The following is a 25,489-nucleotide window of genomic DNA, read 5'->3' as shown; positions in this document are numbered from 1 at the left end:
CCAGATAAAAACACTATGACAACCAACATGGATGAATGACGTATGTTCTTTGAATGTAAATTTAGAGGTTTATGACTGCATTCCCCTTCAAAATTTCAAGAAGTACTAAAATGAAACTTTATTGCTGTGATTCATAGTTTTGTTCCAGCCATTTTTTTATTTATTGATTTTTCTGTTTTGTGACTTCCATTATGTAGCAAGAATTATACCGTTGAATCGTTGATACATTATATTATTTGTTTCCTTAGGATCAGCGATTACTTATACAATACTTATCATTTTTCTTCATGCTCTTGCTAACTTTTAGATGGTAGAAGTCTATTTTGTTCTTTATCATTCTCTCTCTCTCTCTATATATATATATATATATAAAGCTGAATGTGGTAAGCTAGGGTGGCGCCACGTGGCACCCACTGCATTCCGAAATTTAAAAACGCTTGAAGGGGATGCTGCACACCGTTTTACACTTTTGGAATTCCAAAAGTTCTTTCTAGAAAAATAAATCGCTCTATATTCCATGTTGCAACCCCTCTTTACCGTACTCTATTCTTTATTAAAGAGAAAATAAATGCTAAAATATCTCATCTGTATCTATAAACGGAATTCTACACTAATATCGCATTCTACACCTATAAAAAAGGAATTCTACACCGTAACGTTTGGCATTCTATTTTGGACTGTTTTGCTCTTAAATTATAATAAAAATATTTCAAGAACATAATTTTTGGTCGCCCCGTGCATCGCACGGGACTGCAACTAGTTGACCCCAATGCACAAATTGATATTTATTGTACAAATTGACCAGTGCGGGAGCTATTCAGACAAAGAATGTAATGCATGGAGAGACATGCGCAGGTAGACTGTAAAGATGACGCAAAAAAGCTTTCGAACATGGGGGCCCACCACGTAAACCATCAGGAGCAAGTAGCGCCGCACGCCATGTGAGACCATCACCTGAAGTTCACGCACAGAGTACAAAGTGAAAGGAGTGAAAGACATTCGAGAGATGCTACAACTCCCCGGTAAGCATATATGAATATAGCACTTTCGATTGGTTGCAAGTGCTCAACAACATACCTTTTTTTTAATCTAAGCAGGCCCCCACTCAAGACCGTAACATGCAGCTTGTATTTACCTCATACATCAATGGTGTAAGTAGTCAGCACGGAGGACACATGCATTGGATTTACCTAGAACTCGCCAATAGTGGTAAGTAATGTTTGGTCACCAACCTTGTAGAGCAGTAGTATTGGGTGTCATTACTAGTATAGAGAGAGAAAAGAAAGAAAGGTAGAGAGACTAGGGTGACACACCGGGAGGTATGCAGTGATTAACCAGGACAGGAGACATCTCTAGTAGTCTCGTCGGATGTCAATGCTACATTGTCAACCAAATAAAGGGCTCTGCTGGCATGGCACCCAAAGAACAATGAAAACCTAACTCTTGGCTTGTCTATGACGTAGTAAAGGAAGATAGCTTTTTCGCCCTCTGTAGTATTATGCGACCTACTTGTAAGTTGTAACGTGATTTAATGCCAAAAAGCGCCAAGTCTGCCCGCAATTCACTTTAACAGGGGCGCATAATCCTACAGTGGGGCGAAAAAATCATCTCCCCGCAGGAAATTGAATTATCACTTTCTCCTCAATTCTGTTTCCCTTTGAAATCGATTCCTCCTCGAAAGGATTTACATGCAGTTTCAGTGTATTACTGGATGGTAGCTCTCGCCTCTCGAGGAATAAATAAATAAATACCAGCAGGCGGGAACAGGGCGTCTCTCTATCTCTCACTCTGTGAATTGCTTCGTCTTGCCCTTTTGCCCTTCTTCCTCCACCTAGGTCCGATGGCCGACGGAACCTTTACGCAAACAGAGATTGATGAAGACGATGAGCACGGTTCGAAAGAGAGAGTCATTCTCAAATACTTCCTCAAGGAATGGAAACTCGTCAAATCCATCCTCGACGGCATTGTTGCCAACGGCGGCATCGTAGATCCCTCCAATGTCAGCAAGATCCGCTCCGTCGTAAGCATCCTCCTCTAATTCTACTCCCCAATTTCATCTCCATTTTTTTCTTCTTTCAGACCATCCATCAGTATCCTATGTAATTGCATTACCACTTTAATCCATCCTCACGATACCAATTCTGGTGTGAAGATTGAAGATTTGGGGTAGATTTACGGCGGTTTTCGTTGGATTGTGTTTGATTGTCGCTGCCTGAAAATGGCTTTTGTAAGGTATTTTTATGGGTTAGGGTTTAAAAGGGCTGATTGGTCATCATTCGTAATTATTATTATATTTTTTTGGCTATTTGGGTTTTACTAGGTAAAGAATGCACTTGTAAATATTGCTCGAATTTGGTCTTTTTTTTTTGTGCGTGTGTTTTGAAAGAGGAAGATGTGAAGCTCGTAAATAAAGGTTGAAGTTGAACTATTTCTTTTTTTAAAGTAAAGGGACATTTCTGTAAAAAAATGGTTGATTTCTGGGTGCTTTTGAAAACTTTTTAGAAGTAGAAAGACAAGATAGGTGTTTACAGTTACACTAAATCTAATGAGGAATGCCAGGTTGATTCTTCACTGACACTAATTCTCATTAAAGTATTAAAACCATTCAATTGCCTTTCACTATAAATAGAATGTTGACATGTGGAAGAGCGTTCTCTTTTCTTCTGAACACCTCAATTTTCTTACTTGTTAATCGAGTAATGCAGGGTTCATGGTCTGCCATCCAAGGCACAAACTTTCATACCAGACATTTTATCTTAAGATGCTCGATAGTTTTTGGAGTAAACAGAAAATATGTTCTATAGGACTAATCCACAATTACAAGGTTAGAATTAGTTTATTTTGGAACAGGTGTTTGATAGAAAGGGAGTTTAATTTGGTGTGGCATAGAGGGTAGACTAATCCACAATTACATGGCTAGAACTTGTTTATTTTGGAGCAGGTGTTTGATAGAAGGGGAGTTTAATTTGGTGCGGCAAAATCATAGAGGGTCTCCTTACTGTTCATAAATCTTCAATGAACAACCCAGCTCACCATTACTCATCAATTCTCATCAATTAATGTAAACACTGGTAGTTATTCTTGAGAGCACATAAGCCAGTTTGCATAATGCGCTAAATCTGAGTGGTTCCACAAACTGTTAATTTGGCCAGGGGGTGGGGCTTGTGCCTTTTATTGTGTCTACTTCTACTTTCAATGATGATTCTATACTTTTACCTGATGAGAAATATAGATGACCATTTTCAAAAGGCCTTACTCTTCTGCTGATTTCAATGAATGTAAAAGACTCTTGTATAAAGTTAGAAATCTGCGTTAAAATTCTTAATTTGTGATTCACTGCTGTCATCTGGTTTTCTTGGCTGGGCCATCAGAATTGGATTTTGGTTACACTTTAGAGAATGCCTTGGGAGGATGGATATCATCCAGCTATTTGTTATAGATGGCTATATTACCTGGTAATGGTATTGTGCAAGCTGCTGCAACTCCCATGGGATGCAGGCACTATGAGATCATTTTTGCTAGCTATATCCCATCCTGGGATATTCATTAATGGTTGTTGAATGGGTTAAAAGTGGTAATATCTTTCCACTCCTAGGTCACTATGCAGGAAGTATCTTACATATTGCAGTGATTGGGAGTCAAGCACTGTGGACTAGCAGTATGGATTTCAGCCCTTAAGCTTCGAGTTGGAGTTTCCAGTTAAATACAATTAAAAGAAAATCAGCTTGAAATATTCTATTGGGATTTGAGAGGGAGGACATTAGCCTGTTGATGCCCAAAAGTCCTAATTGTAGAAAACTGGCAAGGCCATAAAGCTGTACTCTTATTATATGCTTCTTATCTGATCCCTTGCTTTTGACTGGAAGAAAAAGGGAAAAAAGAAGAAGAGAAGAACATATGCTGGCCGGCTGTGCCACAGGCTCATTAGGCTGGCTATAATGGTTATAGTTTAAGCTATTCAGCTCAGGATTACAATATTAGTATGCTTTATTTAATCTGGTTTTGGTTTGTAATTTCATGTTCTATGTATATATTTATTCAGAGAAATGCTAGGTGCCGACACAAGGTCTGCAGACACATCCCTGACAGAAAGACAGACATGCATACAAAGTTCCTGTTTTTTTTTTTTTTTTTTTTTTTGGTTCAATTTTAAAAGCAATTTAAAACAAATTTACTGCTTTTCAGTTAAAACGTAGTGGCGTGTTTAGGATGCCTCTGCAGACCTTCACATTCACCTAACATTCCTCATTTATTCAACCTGTTTATTTATTTTGTTTTTTTCTCTTTATATTTGATATGTAAAAGGAATCCGTGTTATTCTGAGAATACCCTTTTATTTGTTTTACAGATGGATATGTATCAAGAACAGGGTCAACTGCTCGAGCCTTACCTGGAGAGCATTATTACTCCTTTAATGCTCATAGTCCGCTCCAAAACAATTGAACTAGGGGCTACCTCTGATGAAATTCTTGAAGTAGTCAAGCCGTTGTGCATTATTATTTATTCAGTGGTTACAGTTTGTGGGTATAAGACAGTTACTAAATTCTTCCCACATCAAGTTTCTGATCTAGAACTTGCAGTTTCTCTTTTGGAAAAATGCCATCATGCAACTGCAATGTCATCATTGCGGCAAGAAAGTACCGGGGAGATGGAGACAAAATGTGTAATACTTCTCTGGCTTTCTATACTAGTTTTGATTCCCTTTGATATCTCTTCTGTGGATACTAGTATTGCAAATTGTAACCATCATGATGTACTAGAGCCCTCCCCATTGGTATCAACGTTAGTCGGGTTTTCCAAGGATTACCTTTCAAGTGCTGGCCCTATGCGCAGAATAGCTGGGTTGTTGCTTTCGAGGCTTCTGACACGCCCAGATATGCCAAAGGCTTTTAGCAGGTTTCCACTACTGTACAGACATGTATATTTATTTATATGAATATACATATATATTTTGGGTTAGAGTTTTTTTTCTTTTAAAATGAGTCTGTAAATGCAATTTTGCAACCTTCATACTTTGTCTGAATGCTAAAATTCATTACTTCACCAGTAGGAAAGGAAAACTGAGTTCAAGACTAATTGTTTGTAAATGCTCATGTCGCTGTCGTACTATTGTAGTTATTTATATCGGTGAATTTCTAATGCTTAGCTAAAATGAGGTTACACAAGCCAGATAAATTTGTACTACTATCATCTATTTTTTTTATTTGTGTATCTACATTGCAATTAAGGTTACTGCATTGTTTATGCCTCCAGTCCATGACTGAATCCAAGTGTCTTTCAGAGCTTCATAAAGGATTTGCAAATAAAAAATGAGTGGATTGGTTTAAGGAGGCTGGTTTTGTAGATTTAATCCCCACTTCCTATAGAAGAATGTTGTTTTACTAGTCTGATGTCTTGAGAGAATTCTCCTTCTTGGATTTTGTTAAGCTTTTAACAATCCAACCACACCCAATTTATATGGAATAAGGAGAAGAAAAGTAAGCAGTTCTCGCAGAGGATGAAATCCAACACCACGACCTGCAGCCTTTATATGAAGATCACTTAAACTCAATTACAATTGTTGCTACTAGGGCCATATAGTCAATGAATTAGGCTAGGAAGTAGGAATTAAGAAATTAGGAAAATTCACAAAAAGAAATGAAACAGAATAACATAAAAAGGAAGAAATTGAAGATAACGAGGAAATGGTTGAAGTGAAGAAAAAAACCTGAAGAGACGAGGAAAAAATGGTTCAGACGTACTTTTAAAACAAAAACTGGCTATTAATGGTATTCTATGGAACAACACTTGTTGACTCCTGAAATATTATGCTCAATATTCTAAATACATTCTCACTTGCTAGTCACCTAAATGCCTGATCGAATCACCTTAGTCAAGCTTTTGTTGATCCTGTGTTGGACATCCATTTCAAAAACCATTGAAATGGCTATTGGAGGAAAACTCAATTTATCTATTTTTTCTCAATTTTTGTTATGATTTATGCTCTGCTGAAGTTTTTTTCCTTAGTCTTGCACCATTTCTGTTTGTATCGATTCATTTCTCTATATCTTATGCTTTATGAATTCATATTCATTATGTAATATATCGTTCATTATTATCGCATATCCGAGTTTAAAAGCTCATACTCGGTCAAGAATCCGGCCAAGGCAAACCTGGATTAGTTTGGGATGATTGACTCAATGAGTATCTCATTGACTCGGACAATTCAAACAAGTTTTTTATTTACTGTGTAGGACTAAAATGTGTCATGTAAGGCGAGCTGATGGATGTGTTAGCAGATTGGGTTTCCCAAGGTTGCTACGCCACATTTGTCCTTGTCTAAGTGGTGTTTAATTAACCAAAATAATGTTGCTGAAATTTTCTTATATCCCATTCTTAAGACTTCGTACTTTATTTTATTTATGAAACCTAAAGTGATTGCCTTATTTGTTGAAAGTTCAGAGCTTGCTACTTATAGCTTTAGGTTGCCTCTGCCTAGCATTTTGTACACAATAGTGTTCAATTCTTTCATGCAAACCATTTCTTTGTATACAGGTTTTTTTTCCATTTGCGTATTTCAAGGCTTTGATTTCCTGGAACTTGAAGCTTTGACATTGATGCTTAAGCTCATACGTTACTGTTTTTTGGATTGCTATTCAGCTTCATTGAATGGACACACGAAGTCCTATCCTCTGTCATAGATGACGTTTTGTATCACTTTCGACTACTTGGTGTTGTCGAAGCGTTAGCAGCAATTTTCAAGGTTTGTTATTCGATATACATCATATCTTATTCCTTTTCATTTATCAAACTCTGAATTTTATCTCAAATTCAGAGCAATGAATTCACAAATCGAAGTTGGAGAATCTAAAGAAGTTAAATTAACATATGTAGCCAATAGTAAGCAATTAAACTAGATTAAACTAGAAGTAAATTAACATATGTATCCAATAGTAAGCAATTAAACTAGAAGCAGCTAGTGGTAAGTGTGCAAATAATAACAAATCCTCAGCAAAGTGTGATGAGGCAAATATTGATGTAATGTGAATTTGAAGGGACAAATTTGGTACGGGTTTGATATTTAAATTTGTCAAATTTACAGTCATAGTTTTAAATTTCAGCCTAAATTTCGGCCTAAATATTTCGGTTTCGGAAAGGACATTGAATCGTTTTTTATAGGATTTCGGCGAAATTTACAAGATTTCCACAATTCCATCGAAAATTTAAAAATTTCCACCGAAATTACCTAAAAATATACCGATTTTTTGCCGAAATTTCGTCCGAAACCGACATTTAAACCCTTGTTTACGGCCATATAGCAAACTGCTTGCCAATTGACACTAGCCATAAATAGTGACTAAAGTACCCTTTGGCAATACTATAACTTCATACCTCTAACCTTTTTCTTTTGTTTATGAAACATGTAACTCTGACATGCTCTTTATTTAATAAACCGTCCTCATCAAAAACCTATGTGAACGGAGGAGATTTTAGACTGAGCGACGGGACTTCATGTTCCCTTTGAACATGTCAGGAGATCGGCCAACAACGAGGCGGATAGACTTGCTCAAGCGGGTGTTGGGAGGGTCCAGGCGATTTTTTATTTTCTTTCCTCCTGTATGGTTTGGCCTGTTGTTTATCATGGTGTTATTTTTTCTTCTCTTGTGTATTTTTCCTTGTATTGACCAATGACCATCTCGGTCGCTGAGTTCGCCCCCATTTTTATCTAATAAAAAACATATTAAATAGTCCTAAAAGTATCTATCATTTATACAACTAGTTTTTTGTGATGAATTCTATTTTTCACAGAAAAATGCTTGTCTCATGCTGGTAGAAGCGGAAATGGGGATTAGTTTAATTTATTTTATGTATTGCTTGCAACAACATGATGATGAGGGCAAGCCTTGGCGCAACGGTAAGGTTGCTCCATTGTGACCTGGTGGTCACGGGTTCGAGTCACGAAAACAGCGTCTCTGAAGAGCAGGGGTAAGGCTGCGTACATCTAGCCGTCTCCAAACCCCGCAATGGCGGGAGCCTCGTGCACTGGGCCGTCCTGTTGCAACAACATGATGATGTTAAACTTGCTGTAGGAAGCATTTCCTGCCCATAATTTGCTAATAATTCTTGTAGGCAAATTTGTGGTTGATTTTATACCTTGTGTGATTATCTTCCTCCACTTTGTTCTTGATCACTGTTTTTTATTGTAATTATGTCTTGTCTTTTTTAATATTAGGTGGATATTTGGTTTTTGAGGGAAAAAATGCATCTTTGGCACAGGATATTATGAATTTTTTTGAACAGTGTCTGATATTATGATATTTCTCTTTTCTAACTCTTCTATCATAATATTTTCCTAAATTGACATGCAAAATTATTGGATTCCGGAAGTTTGATCAATATCTCATGCTTTCCTTTGCTGTGTATCTCATATTTGGCTATATATACAAATATCAATAATATATGCTAAACGTGTTGCTTTCCTTTGTCATTATTTTCTTTCCATGGGAAATTTTTATTGCAAAACTTTTTCCATAGAATTTTTTATTGGAAGTTGATAAGGTGTGGCCCATCATTTTATGGCCATGCATAGCATGGGTGGGACCCACCGTATTACACCTCATGTTTTGATATGGTAGGGCCACACCATCTCTACCCAAACCCATGCACATGGTAACAGTGGGGCCCATTTTACACCCATGAGTGGGCCCAACATTTCCAAACACATATATTATATATATATATATATATATATATATATATATATATATATTGTGATCCATGTTACACAGATTCTTTTGAATAGGCGAGGTGTTGGATTCTAGTACTTCGTAATTCATTGCGACACTTTTGTATGTCTTTTATCTCTTTTCTCTCTCAATACTACTAGTCTACTTCCACAACTTTAAATAACTAAAATATTATATTTATTTTACTCATTAAGTTCTTAATATATTATTTATTATGACCTTGTTATTATGTAAAAAAATTAAAATTTGATAATTGATTAAAATATTTTGGCGAATCCACGAATCTTTCTTTTTTAAGTTTGTTGAATCCGGCACTTGATACTAGTGTCAGATCGATTAAAATATTTTGGCAAATCCACTCATCTTTCTTTTTAAGTTTGTTGAATTTCTGACAATGGTATCCTACTGATGCGACATAGATTGTGATGTTTAGTATTTATATCATTTTCCTTTTCCTTGCAGGTGTGGTGCCTATGTATTTTATTTGCTTTATTTTTACTTCATAATGCAGGCCGGTAGCCGAAAAGTACTACTTGATGTGGTTCTTACCACTTGGAACGACATCTCTGTATTGATCAAGTCCACAGCTGCAGCTCGGAGTCCTTTACTTCGCAAAATTTTGATGAAATTAACTCAGCGAATAGGGCTTACTTGCTTGCCTCATCGCCCCCCGTCGTGGCACTATGTGGTTAGACAATTTTTAATTATTGGTTACTTGTTTTAAAGTTTTTCTTACTTCTTTATATGATTTTCTTTGTCTATTTCTTGTGTTGAATCTTATGCCCCTTAAACTCGTGTTATTCTGACCTATTTTTATTTTGTACTCTTTATTTCTGCTATTTTGAACTTATTCGCTTCACTTTTGTACTGTACTGTTAGAAATTATTGTAAGAGAAAGTGGCAAAAGTTGCTGCAGTGTTATTGAACTCGCAAATTAACACAATCATATTTATCAATACCAAAATCCAACTGATGAATTCTGTTCATATGAAGTGCAAAAGGATGTTCTTGATGGCTTGGTTGCTTGCCCAATTATTCTCTCTTTAAAGGTTAATCAGTTCCTTGGCTGCATATCATGCATTTGAATAAGTCTCAGCCTTGCATGCAATAAGATAACCTTCTTTCTTTGGGATGATGAGAATGCCTGCAGATTCCTCTAAATTTGATGATTAATAACGATATTGTTCCCTGAAAATCATGAAGATGTAGCTCTGAACAGATATTGGAAATTTGAGCCCAACCTCTCTGGATACAGTTTCCTTGGCATTGCTCTGTAAGAGGTTTCAGGCTTTCAGCATATTGTTGGGTGTGCATTAGGTGTTTTTTTTCAAGAACTTGGTACCTGAGCACAAGGTTCTTCATAGTAGTGTAGCAATTTATAGTATCTGTATATGCTGCTCTCACATTTTCCATGGCTACGCAGCTCTTCTCTGAGTTGCTCTCCAGTTCTCTCCTCAATTTCAAAGAAAAGTCATCATTGACATCATCATCATCCCAATGCTGCATGGCTTCTTTCCCTTCTTCCTTATCATCACACTCTTCATTGATTTCAATCTCTTCAAACCCATCGTCAGTTTCGAAGAGATCATTCTTGGCATCTTCAGCTGTTGCCAATTTAACACCTCTTTGAAACTGACGACGGGTTTGAAGATATTGAAATCGATGAAGACTGTGATGATCCCAGTCATCTTTCCCTTCATCATCATCCCAGTCATCTTCCCACTGCCGCATGGCTTCTTTCCCTTCTTCCTTATCATGACACTCTTCATCAATTTCAATCTCTTCAAACCCGTCGTTGGTTTCGAAGAGATCATTCTTGGCATCTTCGGCTGTTGCCAATTTAACACCTCTGAATTGTGGTTTGCTCTCCCTTCTTATGTTGGGCAGGCATTATTCATTTCTGTTTGAAAAATAGCTTAGGACGGATTTTTCACAAGTAACAAAACAGTTTATAACGGGTGGAAACAATTCAGTACGAAGAATTTTTGCATGATAGTGGCGATTAATAGAATCATATAGAATTCTAGTTGAGGATTAACAATTTATCTTTCGGTTATTTTATAGCTTCTACACTGATCAATTTGATCAGTGTTTCAGTTTTGTTTTCTTTCAATAAAGATACCATTTTCAGAAAAAACCTAGAGTTCTGATTGTTAGTATGGGAAGAAATGGGAGACGGCCGGTCTAGTTTGGCATGGGTGGAGAGTATAGTTTGGAATCACTTAAGAAAGGTTGAGGTAATTAATAGAGAGCAGTTTCTAAAGTCATTTTCGACTTAATGAATAAGTTGATCTAGTCCTGTTTCATATCTATAGAGAAGCCAGCTTGCTTGCTAATGCATTAGTTGTTGGAAATGGGTTTGATATATTGCCCTGAGAGTTCATTCCCGTGTGAGTTGGTTTCAACATTATTGTTTTATTTAGTTTTTTGCTTCTCTGCACAAAGCATTTTTGCTGAATTATATTGCACATTTCATGGCGTGTTCTCTCTTTATTGTTATCTTTGCTGAAACTGGAGAATCCATAATGTCATATCTATATATTGTGATTTTGGGGTTCTAACGTCAGAGGCTGTTATAGTCCTGGTTTTGTCAGATTTCCCTCATTTATACATTTTCCCATCTTGAAATCGATGGGCACATTGTTACATTTTTTCGACCTCTTCTGTTGGGCTAGGGTTTCATACTTTAGAAAATACACTAGTTGTCATAGTGATTCATTGAGTACTGATAAACCATTTTGATAGCCTTTTCTGACTGACCTATTTTTCATTTATGCAGGGAAGAAAAATATCACTAGGAGAAAATGTTCCAACGAATATTTCAGTAAAAAATGATTCGTGCAATAATGGTCAAGATGGAGATACATGTACTGATATACAGAGATGCTCAGAAGAAGAAGATGATATGGATGTCCCAGAAATCATCGAGGAAATAATTGAGCTTCTCTTGTCTGGATTGAGAGATACGGTATGTACGGATTGGCTAAGTTTTGTATCCTCATGAAGAACTAAGCAGTATTGCTTAACATATCAAACATCTTTAGTTCTGTTTTTTTTCTTCTTTTGTCATTTTCATTTATTTTTGTGCCTGCTTGCTTCTTAAAAGTATCAGTTATTCTACACAGCCTCTTGTTCCTGGCATTACAAGAGAAGGATCTCAACATCATAAATCTGTCCTTTTGTCACCATGTTTCTATATATTAGGAAAGACACACATTTCTTGCTCAATACTTATATTAAAGTGTGAAATATTGATTTAGTGTTCGCTTGCAATGAATGGTGTTTTCATAATCAATTGACTGATCTTCCATATTGGCTGTTGACCTTTATTTTTTTTTCAATTCCGAAATAAATGGAGAGAATTATCATGAGACATTTGTCTACAAGCTTGCTTTTGTATGTCTGCTAGTTAATTCCAAAATAAATGGTTGAAGTAAATGGGTTTTGAACTACAGAGAATTATCATGAGAAATTTATCTAGAAGTTGTTTTTAATATGTCTTCCTGTATAATATACGTCATCATATCTGAAGTGGATTTATATAGTTTTTATTAGTCAACAACCAAAAACTATGTGGGTGTCCATGTACGAGTGTGCTGTGTGAAAGTAACTTTTATTCTCCTTCCAGTCTTTTTTCCTTCCATACAGAATTTCACATAATGCCTGGTAAAGGTGTATAAATCTTCTCAATAACACTTCTTATTCCAAATTTCGGTACTTTTTGGCACTTACCTGGCTTTGATGAGACTGCCTTCAAAAGTTCAAAGAACCAAAGTTTCATAAAAATGCATTAAATTATGCAAAGATGATATTACAGCCAGGGGTTTCTATGATATCATAACTATGCCTCTAATCTAAATAACAGTAAGGACCATGGGGCCCTGAAAAATGGTAAATCTGTATAAGAGTAGTTTTGGACATCCGATCGAAGCCCTTCGAAAGCAAATCAACAGTGAAGAACTAATTGTGCAAGTCATGTGGCTAACCTTGCTTATGTGCCCGTGTTCCTTCAAAGGTCACGATGTGTAGGAAAATATACAGTAAGCCTGGGTTGATACTTAATTTGTTTTTTGAATGGTAGGTTTATACTTAATTTTTCTCTTATAATATTGGTACTAGTATAAAGTATAAACACCCATACAATGATGCATGCCACCCGCTATTTCCAAACTGCAGTTCTGATGCATCAATACATCTCTACCAAAATTAGCCAATTGGGTCGATATATTAGCCACGCCTGAATGCAAGGAGCTTCAAATACCATTATTCTTGATCTTTAGATTTTTGTATTTAATCGAAACTAGCTTGAATTCGAATGTGACTCATAAAGTCCAACAAATACAAGTAAAGAGTAGAATATCATTGCAGATTTCAAGAGAAAATGTAAGTTATATTCATATGGCAAGTTTACAACAATTGACAAAGTTCTGGCTTGGGCTGCCTTATCTCTAATTCTACTTGTGCTCTCATACAATCATACTATCTCTACTTTCGTAATTTCATACATGTCATGATTATTTGATAGCACAGGACACAGTTGTCAGATGGTCTGCTGCAAAAGGTATTGGACGCATAACAGCACGTCTAACAGCCTCCCTGTCAGATGAAATCTTGTCATCTTTATTGGAGCTTTTTTCACCAGGCGAGGTTTGCTGCCAATTATTTAACTTCTTTCACTGTCTTCCATTTAAGAATTGGCCATTTTAGCAATTTAATGCTATAATTCATATAGTTTATATGCAGTAAGGGGTGCCAGAACTGTCAGAGTGATTATATGCCTTTTGAGTTTATTTCAGTGTGGGTTCAATTTTGGAGTTTAGGTATTGATGGAAATATTTCATGGTTTTATAGGGAGATGGTTCATGGCACGGGGGTTGCTTAGCTTTAGCAGAGCTGGCTCGCAGAGGCTTGCTATTACCTAATAGTCTTCCTAAAGTAGTTCCTGTTATTGTAAAGGTAAGCCATTTTTTTTCTCTCATTAACTCTTTACTTAGACCTCATAAATTTGTTAAATATAAGCAAATTCACATCCGTTTTTTTCTGCTAACATCTCTGTTATTTTATTTTATTTAAAAAAAAAAATCCCCTCATGTTGCTTTTATGTGATTCATTATGCCACATAGTTCTTGTCGTCTAAACAATATCTTTACAGCTAATACACTATTTCGCTGGACTGTTTGCATGCCATGTTGGCATCATTTAGTGGGTTTTCTGGAAGAACATAGAAACTATCAATCATAGCATCATTTAGTGAGCAATACACCAAGGTATCAAATTACTTCAAAATGAAGACATGAATAGGGTGGTGATAGAAGGGGACTCTCAATTTTATTACGTGGCTTAAAGGACCACACATTGCACTGTGGAGATTGGCTGCTTTATTTGATGAGATCTAGGATAGAATTGGGTCCTCCTCAATATCCTTCAACCACATAAGGCAGTCAGCAAATGGAGAGGCTGCCATACTTGTAAGAGAGGGTGTACATAGGGCGAAGATGGAGCTTTTCGACTTCCTCCCGCCTTAGCTGTTTTACTTTTGTTTTGAGCTATTCTTCAGGTTCTTATCTTCGTTTCCTTTTTGTAACCTTTGGGTCCTCCTCGGTCCCAGTTTGGTTTTAATGAAGTCACTCTTACCATTAAAAAAAAAAACATAGAAACTATCAATCAACAGTCCAATTTGTTCTTAATCATCAGCAATTTGGTACTATTTGTCATCTCCTTTTCGTTGGGCATCTCCTAAAACTTCTTCACTACAATTATTGAAACCGTTGTGGACTTCAGATCGATTCTGCATATCCTCTATACATGGATAAAGTTCCTTGATGATTCACATCAAGAAATCTGATATTTTGAATGTTTTGCCAATTTTGAGAATGTTTCCCATTATTTTCTGTCCCTACTTTGTTGAATTTATGAACTTTAGGGCATGTCTTGGAGAGTAAGTCATTAAATTTCTGACATTTTCCTTCAAATGAAGTTAATTATTTTAATGATTTGCAATTTTGCATGACTATTTTCTCCAGTCTCCAGTTCATTGAATTAGTTTGCTTGCAGTCTGCTTCTGCACACACACACACACACACACACACACAGAGAGAGAGAGAGAGAGAGAGAGAGAGAGAGAGAGAGAGAGAGAGAGAGAGAGAGAGAGAGAGAGAGAGAGAATTTTATGATGTTCGTACATACATTCAAGTATTGGGGGTACAACAAAAGTACCGCTCTTGATGTTTATGCTGCACATATTGCTTAAAGCTCTGTAGTAGTACTTACTAAAACCATGTTTTTGTACAGGCATTACATTATGACGTACGAAGAGGTCCACATAGTGTTGGATCTCATGTCCGTGATGCCGCCGCATATGTGTGTTGGGCATTTGGTCGTGCATACTCTCATTCCGATATGAAGGGCATTTTGGAACAGCTTACTCCTCATCTTTTAACAGTTGCATGTTATGACCGTGAGGTTGTCAAATTTTAACTCTCATAATCAATATATGAATTTCTTTATCAGATACTCTGCGGAAGTTGCATTATAATTATTTCCTTTGGCTTTACTGGGAATTTGACCAGAACTCTTAATTATATGATTCTTAGGTTAATTGTAGACGAGCGGCTGCAGCTGCTTTTCAAGAGAATGTTGGAAGGCAGGGTAGTTTCCCACATGGCATTGACATAGTGAACACAGCAGATTATTTTTCTCTCTCCTCACGCGTAAACTCTTATCTTCATGTTGCCGTTACCATTGCACAATACAAGGAATACCTCCACCCTTTTGTGGAGGAACTCCTTTCCAACAAAATTTCTCATTGGGTATGCTAATTTTTCTCGTCACTGGTTTCTATTGCTTCCATTTTTGGTTCTCATGTTTCTTTGTAGATTCTTTCTCTTGGAAAGTGGACATAATTTAGTGCCCGGATTAGTTTTTGTATGTATTTCCCTTGTTTATCGTGGATGTGACTTCTCAAAGTATTTCATTTACCCTTCCGTTTTTTTTAAGTGCGAAGAAACACTTTCATTTTTTATGATTTTGCACTATTGTCTTTCTCCTGCATGATCTGACACCATTTTTTCTGAAAGATAACAATAAAAACTTTATTGATGAAAAATCCACTAAAAAAAATAAAAAGACTTTATTGGTGAGAAAGATATAGGTCCAGGGTCAAGATGATCCCATTGAAATAGATGCAGTCACAGCCACACTCTACTCACACAGTCATGATATGAGACACTCATGTAATACAAATTACAGTCTTCTATAAAAGTGAAAACGCTTCTCATACGTACAACTCCTATAAAATGACTTCTCTTTTGCCAAAGTATCTGCTATGTCATTTGCACCTCTAGGAATACCCCTATAGGAGGGTTCGATTAAATTCCTCACTAAATTGCTGATGTAGGACAGCATTAGCTAGTTTCCACAGGCCCATGTTCGGTCATCTTGTCCATGCAATGGAATTATTAGAGACTTAAGAGTCACCTTCCACCATCAATTTTCCTGTTAGATGCTCTTTAAAGTTGTGTTGAATGGAGAGGAGGTTCCATCACTCCGCCTAGTTAGTCTTTGACAAAAATTGCGTCGCAAAGGCCTCAATCATCTTCCCACATGGTTCCTAACCACCACGCTATGGATGATCCTGGGTTGTCTTGGGATCTTCATAATTAAGGCAATCAACTTCCAATCCCTAAATACATCTCCATAACCTCTTGGTGCTGTATTCCTTAGTTTACTGATTCCAAGTCCCTTGTTCCTCTGCAGTTGTGGATTTTCTTCTCCTTTTCTTTGGTTTTTTATTGGAACACGGTTTTCCACTTTTTTATTTTATTTCTTCTTTCTGCACGGTTTTTTTTTCAATGCCTCATTCATTCTATATTCATTTGTGTATAAAAATGCTATGTTGTTTTTCTTATGTTTGAGAATATCAGAATTCGAATGTTCAATTTTTTTCTTTCTGTGCTGTATTAAAAGTAAATGGAAAATGATCAGCCATTGTTATATACCAAGATTATCTGATTGAATTTCATCTTCTTTCGGCTTTTATATGAACATCCAACTTACACATTTTCTGCATCTTAGGATAAAGGCTTGAGAGAATTGGCTGCACAGGCTCTTTCTGCTCTTGCGAAATATGAGCTTGAATATTTTGCTGATGTTGTTCTTGAGAGATTAATACCCTGCACTCTCTCATCTGATTTGTGCATGCGTCATGGTGCAACCTTAGCAGCAGGGGAAGTTGTTTTATCTCTACATAAATGTGGCTTTCTGCTTCCTATTGGTCAGTATTTTAGCTATTGCAGAAAGTCATGTATGCGATTGTTAAGTGAAAGTTCCATTGGTTGCCTTAATGCTGTGATGCAAGTTATGGATTAATTTTTTTATAATCATATTCAACTTTCATCATTCTTGTAGCATTAGAGCAATATATCTAAATGTGAAATTCTAAATCCTCTGTCCATAGGGGAAATCAATAAACATGATTAGATGGGCAATATGCAGCTAATGGAAATTAGTTGTTTTTCTGCAATATCATAATTACATTTTAATTCCATTTTTCATGCAAGAACTATGCATATCAATGTTGGCAGTAATTCTTTCACCCAATGGCGCTTGTTAGTGTTTTTTAACACCTCATATTGTTCTTTCTTATAATTCTATTTGTTTTCCCTTCATAGGCCTGTGCAGAATGCTAGTTAATTTGTCTTACGTTTGTTTATGATATGAGGAGTGGTAGACTGTAGGGTGCCCCTTGCAAAAATCAGTTACAAGGGCGCCCCCATTAGTCTATCTCAAGAAAGTGCACACAGAAAAACAGGAAATGACGTTGACAACTATAAAATTAAAGCCACAATAAATGCAGTTTGTTGACAAGGGCCAATAGGTGTGCCCTTGAGTCTATCATTCCTCTTATGATATTTGCCTAATCGATAAATTAACCTCCGTTTTGTCTCAGCGAACATGCAATATCTTATTTTTATATTCTGTTTCTATGTTGGAAACATTTAAACCTCATCCCATCGTATGTATGACTATTTTTATTTTTGAACAAGAGCTATAAACATACCTATCATAATGGGTGCAATTTTTAGTGTTATTGCCTTCTTTCATATTAGGCCTTACCTTTGTTCCACTATGAAATATCCCATTTTGCTGATTGATTCTGATTGAACTTTATTTTAATTTTTATTTGGGCAATGAAATTTTCACCTTTCCAGAATATTTTTCTACTCTCTCTCTCTCTCTCTCTCTCTCTCTCCAAGCTAAAAATATCTTTGTACTGGATCTCTGTCCACAATAACGGATTGAAGACACTGCTCGATATTATTATTATCCATTTCTAGGCTTGGCTTTCATAGACTGTCACAACCATTAACCAATCATCTCCGAAATCTGTTAAACTTGTATTTATTTTTTCATGGCCTCGAGAGTTACTGTTATTTACTTGTCAGTATTCCTGTGAAATTTGTTTCTAGTTTACTCCAACTCACAGTCAAAGATAACCTTGTAGATAGTTTGACTTTAATAGACTGTCGCAACCAATCATCTCTGAAATGTGTTAAAACTCTTTTCTTATCCCCAGAGAAACAGAAATCTGTTTCGGGTATAGTTCCTGCAATTGAGAAAGCGCGCCTTTATCGTGGAAAGGGGGGAGAGATAATGCGCTCTTCTGTTTCACGACTTATCGAGTGTACCTCTCTCGCCCATATTTTCTTACCAGCGAAGATAAAACGGAGTTTGCTTGATACCCTTAATGAGAATGTCAAACATCCCAATGCTCAGATACAGGTACATGGTTTTAAGAAATTTAACTAGCACTAGTTGAGAATGAATTGTCTTCTGCTTGGTCGGTGCCTTTGATTCTACATGCTATTTCTCTGTAAATTTTTTCCTTAGTAAATTATATTCTGACCATTTACAGGGTTCTGCTGTGGAAGCATTAAAACACTTTGTTCCAGCATACGTATCTGCTACAGATGAAGTTGCGAATGAGATAATGTCGAAGTACCTGGACCTCTTGGACGATCCTAATGTGGCTGCTAGGCGAGGATCGGCACTGGCAATAGGTATCTTGCCCTTTGAATTTTTGGCGACAAGATGGAGGGCTGTGTTGAGGAAACTTTGTAGCTCGTGTATGGTTCAGGTAGTGGGATGCTACTGCTATTTACATTGTATATTTACCCCCTGTTTGGATACGTGGATTTCAGAATCCGGGTTTTAGTTGTTCTGGATTTTACAATGGAAGTAGGTTGCAGATGTGTGGGAAGTAGGTTGCAGATGGAGGGTTTAAGTAAGAAATCCAGGTTTTAGAAACTCTCCCCCATCCTGAGATTTCTAAAACCTGAAAACAGGGGCGATCTCCTACTCTCTCGCTCGACCGAAAGAAGGGCGAGAAATCAGAAAACGACGGGCGAGAAATCAGAAAACGACGGGCGGTCTCCTTCTTCTCTCATCTTCCATCCACAATTTTGAGGAAATCCAAGATTCTAAAATCTGCGTATCCAAACGGCCCCTTGAGGTTTTTGAATTTTCAAGCAAGTATATGGTTGATTTAGTAAACTGAATTCTTTTATAAGCAGGATAATCCTGATGACCGCGATGCCGAAGCACGTGTGAATGCTGTCCGTGGACTTCTATCAGTGTGCGGAACATTAACGGCAGCAAGAGAACATTCTGTTTTCCATAATATGGAAGAAGACATGTCACTCTATCTTTCGATCAAGAACGAAGTTATGCGAACTTTATTTAAAGCTCTTGATGATTATTGTGTAGACAACAGAGGTGATGTCGGCTCTTGGGTCCGTGAGGCTGCCATTGATGGACTGGAAAAATGTACATATATCCTCTGCGAGAGAGAATCTGTTGGACTCACAAGAATAATACCTGGAGTTGAATATTTATCAAAGGCGTCTGATGGTGACTTGGTCACAACATATCAGACACTCTCATTGTTTGATGAAAGCATTGCAACTGATTTAATTGGAGGCCTTTTGAAACAAGCTGTTGAGAAGATAGATAAAATAAGAGAAATGGCTGGGAAGATTCTTCAAAGGATTCTGTACAACTGCAATATATTTGTTCCATGCATACCTCATAGGGAAAAGCTGGTAGAAATTGTTCCCAATGATGCAGATTTAAACTGGGCAGTAAGTTTTTCTTGACTCAGCGTTGAATAGTGGATTTTTTTTAATGACATAGGGTGTCCCTACCCCATTTTAGGGCGGGACTAATCCCTGTGGATGCACACAATCACCCGTAAACCACGTGCATCGGGTAACTCCGAGGGGACTCGAACTCGTGTCTGTGGGGAGCAAACCCACGACGCTAGCTGACGTGCCAACCTCGTCCGGGTTGAATAGTGGAAATTATCAACCAGGTTTTATCTCCAATTTGCTTAGCAAGCTCTCTGACCTAGTTTTCAATACTTGGGCAATGTTTCATCAAGATTTATTTGTGGCACTGAAACCAGAAAAGTTATATTTTAGCTATTTGACCTTGTCACTTCACATTGCACGAGATTTTATTCCATATCCTGTTTTGAGCACATCCCTAAGTACTATCTCAAGCATCTCTGTCAACTTGTCTCGTAGAAATCCCTGCATTATATCTATTCATTTATATGGCCTACTTTTGTACATGCGCATGTGATATAGACAATTCCTACTTTATATTTGATATGCTTTCTACCAGTTGAAATAAAATTGACATCCGACTACTTGAAATTGTAGCTCAATACTACAAAGAATTCCACAAAGTTTATGGCATATGTGATCATACTTGGGAAAAATTATCCATCACAGAAAATATCATGCACTCAGTTTACCATTAAAAAAAAAATCATGCACTCAGTTTGTTCTTGCCATTTTTGTCGGATTTTGTGGACCACAAAATTCCAAGCCTATCTTGGTTTTATTCTTATAATTCTTATAATATATTTTGAGAAATGATATCAGCACAACCATGTTTTTATAATTGCGCAAACTAAGCTTTTCTTTTCTTTTCTTTTTTAGTTGGCTTGTGAGAGCTTTTTGGGAACTGTAATAACCTTTGACAGCTCTTTAAATAATAAAAAACAAGACGAGTTAGTGCAATTATTAAAACATGGCAGTGCAGATATCATTTCCCTATATTTTTTTCCAAACAAGGAAATCCAGTGTTTGTCTGACAATCAAAGAGTATTAAATGTTTGTCTCCTATTTATTTTCCCAAGGCTGTTCCTGGGGAACATTTTATTTTATTATTATTATTATTATTATTCGAAGGGCGATGATAGATTCGCACCCCTGTAGAGGAGAATATGTGGCATACTTTAATGCTTTTTGACATTAAAGGGGTGCGAATTATCCTACAGGGGGTGCGAATTTATCATCACCTTTTTTTGAAAGGCTATACTGCTGACTTCAAACTGTCTGACTAGGAATTCTATTCTACACTATCTGTAGGTACCCAGTTTCTCGTATCCACGTTTTGTCTATCTACTTCAATTTGGTTGTTATAGCAAATTTGTGCTTTCGGGGCTAGTTATTTCCATTGGTGGATTACAAGATTCCCTGCGAAAGGTGTCGGTTGCAGCTTTGTTAGATTATCTTCAAATCTCAGAAACTGACAAATGCGAAATAAGAAGTGCCAGAGAGTATATGCTAAGCACTGACCTCCTTTGGGTATTCCACCAGTATAAAAAATGTGACAGAGTTGTTATACCCTCTTTGAAGGTACACATTCTCTTATCACGGGTGTTTTTTTTTTGCCTTGCACAGGAATTCAAAATTTTAAATGTGTTCTGAAAGATAAATCCGATCTTTTTTTGAATGATCTGAAAGATAAATCCAATCTTCCATTCAGAAGTGTAATTTGCATGTAGCCATGTACTTTACTGCCAGTGGATATGGCAAAATAATAGGACTTTCATGTGATCATATTACTCTAGAGCCCTGCTAGGAAAACACATGTATTCTTGATGCAAACATCCTCCCCAATGTGTGTCATGTCCCACTTAGCAACTAAAATATACCCCTTAGGTCACATTTGGATACCTCATGTTTTTGTATTTGTATTTGGATTTGAGTTTTGGATACAAAATATATCAATCATCCTCATGCTCATGTTGTACGAGAGGGAGGGAGGGAGGGTCTCACTGCTGCCGCAGCAAGCAAGGGTGAAGGTAACTGCCACAAATACTGATTTCCAAATAATGGCTTGCAGAACAGATTTGAAAAGAGGGAGGGAGGGTGGGTCTCGCTGCTGCTGCAGAAAGCGAGGGTGGAGGTAACTGCCACATATATTGATTTCCAAATAATGGCTTGCAGAACAGATTTGAAAATTGGATTTTTTGCACTGTTGTAACTCATTTGGAAATCTAAGGATCTGATCCAGTTCCAAATCTCAACTGCGAATGTGAGAAATCCAAATCTAAATCTTGTGGGTATCCAAACGTGGCCTTAAGGTACTTTTCTAGTCTATCAATATAATACAAGATCATAATTTTTCATTAAAATTGCAGCTTGACCATCGTGTGCTTAGAAATCAGTGCTCATGACCATAATGCCCTCCCAAGTAGGGTTTATCATGTCGCTCGTCTGGATGCCAGATCAGGCGCAGCCAGACTGGATCTTTCTCCAAAACGGCACCGGAGGTGAGTCTGGCTGGTGAAAAGTGGCCCGTCAGCGGCCGGAAAATAATACCTGGAAAAAGCTGAACCATAAACCCTTACAACTATAAACCTAAACCTCAAACTTCCTAAAACCATACCCCATACTTTAAAGACCCCAAAACTAAACCCTAAAGATCTAAACCGAAACCCTAAAAGGGTAAATTTAATCTTAAAACTAAAATCTACCATCTCTCTCTCTCTCTCTCTCTCTCTCTCTCCAACATAGACGGTTCATTCTCTTGTTTTCTTTTCCTAGACAGGTGTTGTGCTGTCTGTGTAGACATGATAGTGTCCTCATATCATTATTTGTTACTCTAATCATAGTAATGTTATAATTGGATTAATTTAAGTGAAATGGCTATGACTTATATGTTCAGCAAGAATACTTACTTTTCTTTTGAAAAGTTATCGTACCGGACAGCATGTTGGACACATATCGACATTTAGAACAATAACGTTCAGACAGATCCATTAGGTGACCCATTGTTCATCAACTGAACTATTCGAAATTTCAAGGGCCATGCACCTGTGAGTTAAATTTTGTTTATTCTTTGTATTTATAATCTCTTGGTCTCCTTCATTTTTATTCTGATTACATTAGAAATTGTATTAATTATGTCACTCCTAACTCTACTTCCAATATGAATATTATAATCTGTAATGTTCTGCAGTTTTATGTTCTTTTCTTTTATTTTTTAATGTTCTTGTCTATATCATCAATGGGTCATTTTCTTTTGTACGATTTATCTTCTGGTTTTTTTGTATTGCACTTGATTGATGTTTTAGCTTTTTTTCACCTTTCAGACCATTGAGATTCTGTTCAGCAAAAAGATCTTCTTGAGCATGGAGGTTAGTTACATTTTGTTGTGTAGTTGTTGTGTTGTTAAAGGTCATTGTGGCAATTAGTCAGTGGTATTATTAATGTCTCTGTTAATGACTCATTCATTTGGCAAAAACGTCAGAATTATACAGCCATATTGCTTCCGGATAGTTTAGATGCATTGCCTTCAATTTACCTTAATTCTTTTTTACGAGTTTTTGTTGACAAGCAATAACGGTTTTGTTATGAATAATGAAAAATAGGCCCACATTCAGGACTTCGGTAGTGGCATTTTGGATTCTCTGGCAGTTGAGTTGAAGGGATCAAAGGATTTTTCTAAGTTATATACTGGTATTTCAGTTCTTGGATACATTACTTCCGTTCAGGAACCTATCAACTCACGGGCCTTCTCTCAGCTTCTATCTTTCCTAGGCCATCGTTACCCAAAGGTATGTGGTAACTGGATTGTGAAATCGAACTTTCTTTTCGGTGTCTAGCCCATAGCTCCATCGGATGGTGAGCTCTGTATTGCAACCTTGAGGTTCATGTAAAGGATGGTATTAATTTTAGCTCTCCACATATTAAGAGTAGATTTGTCATATGTTTTCCTTCAGATACGAAAGGCTTGTGCCGATCAGGTTTACCTTGTCCTTCTCCAAAATGAAAATCTTGTTGCAGAGGAAAAAATGGACAAGGCGCTCGAAATCCTTGCTGAGACTTGCTGGGATGGGGATCTTGAAGAAGCAAAGCATCAAAGAGTGCAATTATATGAGATGGCTTGTTTAGAGACTGGAGTTCTTGGCAAGATTAGTAACAGAGAATCAGACAAAAGGGATGGTGAAAAGAGAGTTCCAGCTGATGAAAACGAGTCCTACTCCTCACTAGTTGATTCCACTGGTTTTTGAATAATATGGAGGTTCTCACGGATATTCTTGAATTTGTTGGAGGGTCTTGGGCAAGTTTTTACCTTTCCTGCATAGAATCACTGCCATCGGCAAAATCCCAGAACCCTCGTGTATTGAAGAGTTCTCATGTATGATTTTTTTTTGTTTGGGAATGTCATGTATGATTTATTTGTTGATTATTATATCATGTATGTGCTAATGAATTTATAGTTGGTGCTCTAATAATTAATGGGTTATTTTTCCTATTATTTATTTGCATACTTCTTATCGCTCAGACAATGAACCAGTACTCTTCTGATGCTGATAATTTTTACTCTCTTATTTCTAATCACCTAATAAAAAAAATCTATTGATACTAGTTTTTTTTTTTTTTTTGAGATTTGCTAGCGTCCATCACCGAAGGCATTTCACGGATGGGCTGTTGCATGTGAGAGCAGCCGCATCATGAATGAAGACAATCTGTTGGAAAGTGAGCCCATGTGGCAAATGCTGCCCCTTCTTTGTCCTCTTGCACACGTGTCACGACGGAGGCATCTTTTTCTTTTTTTTTCCAAAACGGGATTCCTGTTTTGCTAGCAATCCTCAATAAAAGTTTAGAACTTCTTAGCCATTTGGATTCAATCATCCCTGAAGATACGAGGGTCAGTTTGGTTGAACATGGTTACCTCAGAGTAGTGGTGAATTTAAAACTTCAAATAGTCATGAATAGAAGACAAAGTAGTCTCCTCGTAGTTACTTCTTAGAGGGCTTGCTCAGCCTTGGATCTTCAACAACCAGAAAACCTTGCTCATTGATTCTAGACCATTCCATACACATTTTTTGGCCGTCCATTTGCAAGCCCTTTATCAGGCATCAGAGATCCCATAGTAAGAATTTTGGATCATTAGATATCCAAGGTAGAGCCCAACAAATGAATAGTCCAGATAAGGCATATTTATGGCTCCTACAATAAAGTCGCATCTCATTAGATCATTTTTGGTTTTCAAATTACTGGGAAGTTTGAGAAACGTGTTACCATACTAAGCATATTCAAGTCTGCATACTAGAGAGAGCCCAGCATACAAAGAGGATTTAGTGGAAACTGAATCCAAATTAAATGTAATTCCTAAGGTCATGTTGGTTTTAGATTTTGTTAATCAGTCCAAAACTGATTATCGGACTCAATCAGCAGGATTTTTTATGGGAAATATTTGTGAAATGGAACAAGCTAAGGTGTACCACGTTATTCAATTTTTGTCAGAAGATCACACGCACTTTTCTGATCTATCCAACAGAGAAGTTCCAGAAGTGCTGCCAATTCGACCCAGAAAATTGTCAAGTCTCCAACTCGGTTATTTGGTCACGCATAGCTTTAGATAAGTGTTTCAAATAAAATCTACTATAAGAAGATAATGGA

General features: G+C 36.9%; 1 protein-coding gene across 2 annotated transcripts; it reads left to right on the top strand.

Moving 5' to 3' along the window:
* Positions 1-1,672: 1,672 nt before the first annotated feature.
* On the top strand, positions 1,673-24,347 carry TTN1 (ARM repeat superfamily protein). 2 transcript variants are annotated; one of them, XR_013250604.1, is made up of 17 exons: positions 1,673-2,020; positions 4,349-4,896; positions 6,640-6,742; positions 9,238-9,414; positions 11,506-11,694; positions 13,257-13,373; positions 13,578-13,682; positions 15,018-15,188; positions 15,320-15,535; positions 16,800-16,998; positions 18,301-18,506; positions 18,640-18,861; positions 19,298-19,864; positions 21,161-21,430; positions 22,774-22,896; positions 23,173-23,217; positions 23,452-23,545. XR_013250604.1 is itself a non-coding variant. In XM_077379360.1 (17 exons), the coding sequence occupies exons 1-17, from the start codon at positions 1,841-1,843 to the stop codon at positions 24,091-24,093; spliced, it is 3,792 nt and encodes a 1,263-aa protein (XP_077235475.1). In that variant the 5' UTR covers positions 1,677-1,840; the 3' UTR covers positions 24,094-24,347. The 2 variants fall into 2 exon arrangements, 1 of the variants encoding a protein (XP_077235475.1); XM_077379360.1 differs by lacking the exon at positions 22,774-22,896 and adding an exon at positions 23,803-24,347 and having other exon boundaries at positions 1,677-2,020; positions 23,452-23,637.
* The last annotated feature ends 1,142 nt before the right edge of the window (positions 24,348-25,489 follow it).

Source organism: Tasmannia lanceolata, unplaced genomic scaffold (genome assembly GCF_043159265.1).
Source record: "Tasmannia lanceolata isolate RefF3 unplaced genomic scaffold, GAP_Taslan_0.1 ptg000005l, whole genome shotgun sequence".
Lineage (NCBI taxonomy): Eukaryota > Viridiplantae > Streptophyta > Magnoliopsida > Canellales > Winteraceae > Tasmannia > Tasmannia lanceolata.
Note: the sequence above shows the minus strand (reverse complement) of the source record. Positions and strands in the feature narration are given on the sequence as shown.

Excerpts from the sequence above, each read along its gene's own strand:
- TTN1 (XM_077379360.1), top strand. The coding sequence starts at position 1,841 with ATGGCCGACGGAACCTTTACGCAAACAGAGATTGATGAAGACGATGAG. Across the intron at positions 6,743-9,237 it reads CGTTAGCAGCAATTTTCAAG|GCCGGTAGCCGAAAAGTACT; the intron begins GTTTGTTATTCG and ends TTCATAATGCAG. Across the intron at positions 18,507-18,639 it reads ATCCCAATGCTCAGATACAG|GGTTCTGCTGTGGAAGCATT; the intron begins GTACATGGTTTT and ends GACCATTTACAG.